General features: G+C 45.4%; 1 protein-coding gene across 1 annotated transcript; it reads right to left on the bottom strand.

Moving 5' to 3' along the window:
- Positions 1–263: 263 nt before the first annotated feature.
- Positions 264–7,557, bottom strand: Trmt61b (tRNA methyltransferase 61B; the record flags this gene model as incomplete). Its single annotated transcript, XM_029560640.1, is given in 4 exon segments — positions 264–924; positions 6,820–6,959; positions 6,962–7,193; positions 7,336–7,557. Coding segments are annotated over 4 exon segments (735 nt in total), but the record flags the coding sequence as incomplete, so codon positions are not given.
- Between the last annotated feature and the right edge of the window lie 1,053 nt (positions 7,558–8,610).

Genomic DNA, 8,610 nt, shown 5'->3' with positions numbered 1-8,610 from the left:
ATGCACATGAACACATACATATTATCACATACACAAAATGAACTGCTATATTCAAAAGCTTAATTTTTAAATTTTATTTATTGTTTTTATTTTATGTGTATGCGTGTATTGCCTGCATGTAGGTAAGTGCACCGTTGTTGTACAATACCTGCAGAGAACAGAAGAGACTGTCAGATCCACTGGAACTGGAGTTACGGACAGTTGTTAGCTGCCATGTGGGTGCTGGGATTCAAACCCAGGTCTTCTACAAGAACAACCAGTGTTCTTAACTGCTGAGCCATCTCTCCAGCCCCGAAAGCTTAATTTCACCCACAAATGATGAATGAGAGTAGCCAGATACAAAGCACTCTGCTATTCCATTAATAAGGATGGACACAAGCAAAATGATTTGGTTATGATAAACATCAGAACAGTGGTTATCTGTAGGGAGGATTCAGAAGCGCATGCAAGAGGCATCTGGGTACAGGCTCATTCCCTACTTCAGTCTGGGCACTACCTACACAGTACAGTCACTAGAGGAAAAACTCATGGAGGTACATGTTTATAATCTGTGTACTTTTCTAGAGCTATGTTATACTCTTTCACTTTTAAAAGGTATAAACATGAAAGGGGTAAAAGAAAGCAAAGAAAATATAAAGAAGGGTAGAAAGAATGGCTGGAATGAAGGCACAAAAATCTTAAGAAAAACAGGTGCTTCCATTTAGATTTGAGAACTACCAGAGTTATGTATTTCTCCAAATAGCTTAATCTCTTTAATTTTGTCATTTTGAAGAAACTGGTTTCTTAATCATCCAGACCTATTTTATTTACCCCAATCTTACCTGCTCTGGATAAAAATAAGCTTATTCCACAAGAGCCTGAGCCTGCTTCCAAACCAATGTCCCCTGGGCTAATGTCCATCATCAGTAGCATCATATTCACATCCTTTGATAGAAACATGGTATAGTGACTCAAAAACACATACCAAGCACCACTCTAACTTAATACTACCACCAGAGAAGAGTAAAAAATGAATAAAAAGTGAAAGTGGATTGGACTCTGGCCCTATCCAAGAATTTATATTCTGCTTGATAAAATAAGAAAAATTCAAGAATCAATTAGCAAATAACATAGCACTGCAAAACAGTATCAGAAATTTCAGGCAATAAGTGTAATAAGGGCTCATAGGAGAGAGTAGCAGACCACCCTGGCTTAAAGAAAAGTGAATTTAAGAAAATAATCACAGGAACAACTTTAAACATCCGTACCACCACCACCACCAAACCCGACCCACCAAACCCATGAGGAACCACAAGTACTTTGCCAGAGCTGGGCATGGTGGTGCACTTCTTTAATCCTAGCACTCAGGAGGCAGAGGAAGGCTAATCTCTGTGAGATTCAGGCCAGTCTGGTCTATATATTGGGTTCCAGACCAGCTGGAGCTAGAGAGACCCTGTCTCAAAAACAGTAATTTGCCCAGTGCCTCGCCACCAGGAACAAAACCGGAAGGTCATGCTGATGCTGAGCTTATAAAGATCTTGCTATTGACCTTTGACCTTTACATTATACCAAATGTTAGTGAAAGGGATTCTAAGTGTCAGAATTTTAACATTTTCCCAATACCAAATCTTTCAAAGTTGCTAATAGGCAGCATATCTAGTAAGTTTTTTTTTTGTTTTGTTTTGTTTTTTTGGTCTTTTTGAGACAGGGTCTCCCTGCAGCCCCAGCTGTCCTGGAACCACTATGTAGACCAGGCTGGCCTTGAACTCACAGAGATCTGCCTACCTCTGCATCCCGAGTGCTGGGATTAAAGGTGTGCACTACCACGCCCAGCTATAAGTTTTTATCTTCTCTGAGAAAAGCTGCTTGTAAAAACTAATATTTCTAGATTCTTCTGTCCAGTCAAAACAAAACTGCAAATTAAATACAGTTTTGAATAGAAAAGTAAATATTGACTAGGCATGGTGGCACATGCCTTTAGTCCCAGCACTCAGGAGGCAGAGGAAGGCAGATCTCTGTGAGGTCAAGGCCAGCCTGGTCTACACAGTGAGTTCTAGGCCAGCTGTTGCTACAGGGAGATCCTGCCTCAAAAAAAAAAAAAAATTTTTTTTTAAATACTGAAGAGGTTTAGTTGTCAAAAGCCAAAGTGGCCAGGTGTGGTGGTGCATGCTTTTCCTGCCAGCACTTTGGAGTCTGAGATAGGAGGACCACAAATTGGGAGGCCAGCTCTGGTTACTATACAACAAAACTGTAAAATGCCAAAATATATTTTCTTCTTTATTTGTTTGTTTGAGACAGGGACTGCCTGTAGCCCCTGCTGAGGCCTAAAACTTGCTATGTAGACCAGGCTGGCCTCCACTTCACAGGTCCTCCTGTCCCTTCCTCCCTAATGCTGGGATTAAAGCAATTAGCCACCGTGCCTGGCTAAAATATATTTTCTTGTTTAAATTTATCTAGTGTGTATATGGAATTCAAGGACAATTTGTAGGAGCCAGTTCCCTCCTACCAATGTAGAGCCTAGGGACCAAACTCAGGTCTTTAGGCTTGGCAGCAAGGACCTTCACCTGCTGAGCCATAAACCCACTGCTCCAAAAATATTATCTGACAGCCAAGTGTGGTGGGGCACACCTGCAATCCCAGGACTTGTGAGGCAGAGACAAAAGATCAGGAGGAAAAAGCCACCCTGGGTTGTATACAGAGTTTGAGGCCAGCCTGGTCTATATATGAGACCATCTCAAAAAGAAATATTTTCTGAAATGTTGCATTAAGGTTCAGATCAAATAACACACAGATGCATAATCATCAACATTAGTCAAAAGGGTTCTTGCAGCAGTGTTTCCTCTTTCAGACAAGCATTTCCTTGCCTATGTACCATGGGCTTTGGGGTAGAGATGGGAAAAAGAGACAGACATACTCACACAGCAGTGAGAGACAGCTTGGGCAGTGGCTTCAGTAGCATGCCCTAGTGAAGGCAGTTATTCTTTCTGAGATGTTTCAGTAAGATACAGAACCCTGGTACACTTTGAAATAACTTGAGCACACTTTGGCTTTTGCTGCCATTTAGGTTACATGGTCTCAACAAAATGAGTTTTCTAGGATGGCTCTAATGATACACATAACACAGCAATTGCAATCCAGAATATGGGTGGACATACTTTTAATATCAAGATGAAATTATGTAATTCTGAGATAAGCTTTTAAAAACCAATTGAGGTGGGACTGGAAACATTGCTCAGTGGTTAAGCACACTGACTCTTCCAGAAGACTCAGGTTTGGTTCCCAGCACCCACAAGGTAGCTAACAACCATCTATAACTCCAGCTCTAGGGGATCTGATGCCCTCTTCTGACCTCCATTGGCATTGCACAACTTGGTGCACTTACATACATGTAGGCAAAACACTCTTACACATAAAAACACTCTTACACATAAAACAGGACAGCTGGGGATACAGGGAGACCCTGTCTGAAAAAGACCAAAACAAAACAAAACAAAACAAAACAAAACCAAAAACACACAAACACATAAAATAAAAACACTCTTACACATAAAATAAAAAGATAATTTTTTTAAAAATCAGTTAAAAGCATTTCAAAGGGGACTGGGGAGATGATAACACTTGCTGCTCTTGCAAAGGACTCAGGTTTAACTCCCAGCACTCACATTGTTATACCTCGTCCACTGGACCCCTAAAAGACCACCGAGGACCCAACACACCAAAATGCAAAAGCAAGGGTTTATGGTTTATTTGGGCTTAAGCTCGGGCTCTCAGACCTCACCAATGCAGCGGATCCGTGCTGAGAGCCTGGAGTAAGGGAGAATGTAGTCTTTTATAAGTTTTAGACAACGGGAGGAGGGGGATTCTGAAGTTACATTTTTGGTTGGTTTAAGGAGCCCGCGCGTGCCAACATAATTTTGAACTGATTGGACATATAAGAGTACAGATCTGGAGGTTTTCCATTGGTGGGTGCTGTTCTCAGGGTTGTGGAATGTGCTGTCACCTGTGGAGTCAGGAGTCTCCTTATAGGGCAGTTTTGTGTCCGGGCTTGCCTAATCTATAGTTTCTTAGAGGGGAGGAGGAGGGAGCAGTGGGGGGGGGGAGGGTCAGGGCATGTTTAAAGCAGTATGCTATGAAGGCAATTAGTGGGGGCTCTGAGGACGGTCTCAGGGTCCTACAACATGGCAGTTTACAATGGTCTGTAACTCCAGTTCCAGGGATCCAGCGCCCTTTTCTGGTCTCTGGGGGTACTATATACATGTGGTGCACTTACATATAAGGAGACAAAACACAAACATAAATAAAATATTTTTTTCTTGAAGTCAAATTTCCTGTAGTCACCATTTGGGGGACAAAAAGGTAAGTCAGAACCTAGCAAGTTTGGTATTTAAATTCCTCCTCTGACAGATGTCAATTCAGAAAGTACACTAAATAGCTCTCTGCACAAAACCTTAAAAACCATAATCTCTCATGATTTTGTCTAATGGGAAGAAAAAGTCTTGCTATGATTACATTGGAAAAGTCAAATGAGGCAGAAGTGATGTAGTTGAGAGACTAATCATTTCATGTTTAATATTTAATGTCAGCTCTTGGTTTTTTTTTTTAGAGAAATGTTTTTTAATGTGTACAAATTTTTCCTTCATATACGTAAGTGCACCTGGATCATGCAATGCCTACAGATGCCAAAGAGGGCGACTGTTCCAGTTAGCTGTCATGTATGTGCTGGCAACAGAACCTGGGTTCTCTGAAGAGCAACCAGTGCTCTTAACTGTTGAACCATTTCTCCAGGCTTCCCATCATGGTTTTTTGTTTTGGGAGGCTTGTACTAGCATAGAATCTGCCCTCCAGGCATGCTATGGCCTTTGTGGTCTTGAAATCAGAGCAGCTGTGATTACCCAACTGAGACCACACAAGATCACAAAAGCAGGCCTATTACCATACCATCATGGAAGTGGGCTGGGGAGAATGTCCAACAGTCCCTCCCCCAGCTGCACATAAATCCTGCCCCACTTGCACATGGTCTTGAGGGATGCTGGAACAAGAGGTGGAAGGTTCACTGGAGTTGGGACTCCAGTGATGTAACTTTAGACAGTGGTCACCCATGCTCAGTGGGGCTTTCTGGTGGTACACTGGTATGTAAATAAACTTATTGGCTCGCCAAACTAGACTTGGATGGAATTCTCTCTTTAGTATACTGGTGTCCTGTTTGGAGTGAAGAGGCATTTCTGGGCACCTCCCTAGGAAAATGAACACAATACAACACAGGACTTGGTGCAAGCTAGACAAATACTCTATCACTAATTCTCTGCCCCAACCCTAATACATACATACACAGACACACACAGACAGACACACACACACACAAAAAAAAAACAAACGCCTGCAAGACGGCTCAGCCAAGAAGCACTTACTACACAGGCTGATGACCCGAGTTTGATCCCAGGATCACACAAAGTGGCAGGAGAGAAGTCCTCTGACCTCCACAGGAACACCTGCATTTATACACATACATAAACAAATTTAAAAAAATATTAAAATCTACTGTTGCTGGGTGTGGTGGCGCACGCCTTTAGTCCCAGCACTCAGGAGGCAGAGGCAGGCGGATCTCTGTGAGTTCAAGGCCAGCCTGGTCTACATAATGAGTTCCAGAACAGCTGGAGACCCTGCTCCTCCTCCAAGGAGACCCTGTCTCAAAAAGATCAAAAAAAAAAAAAAAAACCAAACAAAAGAAACCTACTGTCACAGTAGTATTACAAAATTTACTCCCAAAGAGTTCAACATTCTTTTTTTTTATTATTATTTTTATGTGTATGCATGTATTGCCTGCGTGTAGGTAAGTGCACCCATGTCGTGCAATGCCCAAGGTCAGAAGAGGCTGTAGGATCCCCTGGGACTGTAGTTACGGACAGTTGTTAGCTGCCATGTGGGTGCTGGGATTCGAACCTGGGTCTTCTGCAAGAACAACTAGTGTTCTTAACCACTGAGCCATCTCTCCAGCCCCAAGTTCAACATTCTCTTAAGTACTGAAAGTGAACATTTAGGGGCAGTGGAAAACAGATGTAAATGTTTATGTGCTTAATGAGTCCACATCACTTTAACTGGTATATGATGGATGAATCGGATCTATCGGGAGAAAGCACCAGGACAGAGACAAAACTCTGGTGGGATAGTTTATTAGCAGAGGAAAAGTGCACGGGACATTTCCTTTGGGATAGGGAAGCTGTCTCTCTCCAGGTTGTTGGCTGGGCATCTTTTATAGGGGGCTTCGGCGGATGCAGAAGGCGGGGAAATATTTTTTTTTTAAGATGGGGTGGGGCAGGGCTTATCAGGAGAGCATAGCCTCTGCCTAACCGCCCTCCTCCCTTCGTCTTCCATCAGCCAGGATCTGGGTCAAAGGTGTAAGGAGTCTGTTTATCCTTTAAGATCATCAAAGACGAAGCATGCTGTGCTGAAGCAAGTCCTTGCAGGATTCAGGTCTCTGGTCAAAAGGTGGAGTCTGTTTATGTGGTCTTCCAAGATCAGGGTGCTCATTAACTCAGTTCCTGCATTCTCAGGAGCCCTGCAGAACCATGAGGCCCTGCTGCAGGTCTGAACCCTAACAGTATAGTCTTCATTATAGGCAAGGGAATGGCGACTGTAAATTCTAGTATATTAAGTTCTAGTTGCCGCTTTCTAAACATAGCAATATCTTAACGTGTTTAAAAACCATGCATTTGCTTTTTGAGAACACTGCAAATCCAAACATTCTGCCGGCTGTGGAGTACATTTATCAGGGCCACGGTACTGCAACCTTCCTTGCTCTTCCCGGAACCAGAACACCCCTAGAGTACCCTCTCCCCTTACCTTCGGATACGTTATGGTAGGCCCTATTCTCATCAATAATACATAGTCTTCCAACGCTGGCTTCTTCAGCAAGAAACGCTTCCCTGAGGAACTCCAGTGTCTGGCCAGGAACTCGCCCACGACCTCGCTGAACCGGACTGCCCCCAGTTACCGTCAAAGTGTCCGACGTCGCGCAGCCTAAATCATTTCTTAAACTGCGTTTCTCGCCTCCCCGCTTCAGCTAAAATCAGCTCTCCAGGCCGGAAGGGGCCCTCTCTGGAAGCCGAGCAGGAAGACGCCAGAAGCTCCTCAGGCTCCGTGGCGGACTGGGATGCCCAGTGCGGGGGAACCACCCGGCCTTCTCTCCACTTTTCTGTCCACTCGAGTCCTTGCGCCTAGTCCACGGTCTGAGGCTTTCCAGTGACCAGAGCCGTTGGATTCGGGTGCTCGGGACCCGGGGACGAGTGCGTGCCCATTTCGCGCGTGTCTGGCCGGGGACTCGCAACCCAGGACCCGGGTTCCCGGACAAGGCTCTACCTTAAGGCTGAGCTGGAAAGAACCCGACACAAGTCTTAGCCACCTCCGGAGGCGCGGTAGCTTCCGCTGCTCAGGAGCCGACCGTCCTACTACGAGGCTGGAGTTCTGCGCAGGCGTGTGACTTAACCAGAGCCCCGCCCCCGCTGCCCTGCTTTTGGGCGCCGCTAACCCGCGGCTGGCGGAAGGCGGCTGCAGAGCTGCCCCCTGGTCCAGCAGCGCTCGCTGGGAGAAACCCGAGATCCTGGCTGTGCTGGTCCCCAGATCGTGGGAGGAGAACTCAAGAGGCCGCCGGGGTCGGGAGGATTTAGGAAAGCAAGACTTGTCAGAGCTCTGGGAAACCTGGAGTCTCCTACCAAGCTTAACTTGCTAGTGATGATGCACACCACCTGGCCTCCCCCTAGAGCCCTACGTAAAACTAGCCCTAAGATGCGCCGGTTAGACGTCGCAGGATGCCCTGCCTGCTGACCCGCATGCCTTCCCACCCCTGGCCAGTCCATCTCGAATGGCCTGGGACCACCTGCCCGCCCTCGGCCCTAGGCTCAGAGGACCAAGGTTCAGCAGAATTAAACCCACTTGTTTTGCTTCCCCTAAGCTAGATAGTCTTTGAAACAGGGTCTCCCTGTAGGCCCAGCTGTCCTGGAACTCACTATGTAGACCAGGCTGGCCTTGAACTCAGAGAGATCTGCCTGCCTCTGCCTCTCGAGTGCTGGGATTGAAGGCGTGCGCCACCACGCTGAGCTCTAATAGATGCTTCTTAAAACAGGAAAGCATATCTTGGGCATCATTAGCCTGTCTGCTTGCCAGTAGTTCACTTGGCAAAGTTTTTCGAGGGTTGAGCAATACCACGGATGTCCTATACTGATTTAAATTTACAATTCAGAAAGCAGCATTTCTGTATTACTATAAGAAAGAGGTTAAATGGTTTGGGCAATGTCCCTAACAAGATAGCTGACAAGTGGAATGGCCAGGGTTCCCTGCTTAGGTCAGCATTCAGATGTATAGGGTGCATCCTTACTAAAGACTGGTTAAGTCGGGCATGGTGGCACATGCCTTTAAATCCCAGCACTGGGGAGGCAGAGGCAGGCTGATCTCTGTGAGATCCAGGCCAGCCTGATCAACATAGTGAGCTCCAGACCAGCTGGGACTGCAGGGAGACTCTGTCTCAAAAAGAAAAAAAAAAGACTGGTCAAGGCTGAGAAGATGGCTCAGTAGGTAAAGTGCTTGCCTTACAAGGACAAGGACCTGAGTTTGATTTCCAGAACCTATGTTAAAAAT

This window comes from Nannospalax galili, unplaced genomic scaffold (genome assembly GCF_000622305.1).
Source record: "Nannospalax galili isolate Female #2095 unplaced genomic scaffold, S.galili_v1.0 scaffold13311, whole genome shotgun sequence".
Lineage (NCBI taxonomy): Eukaryota > Metazoa > Chordata > Mammalia > Rodentia > Spalacidae > Nannospalax > Nannospalax galili.
This window is presented reverse-complemented; position numbering and strand designations above follow the sequence as displayed.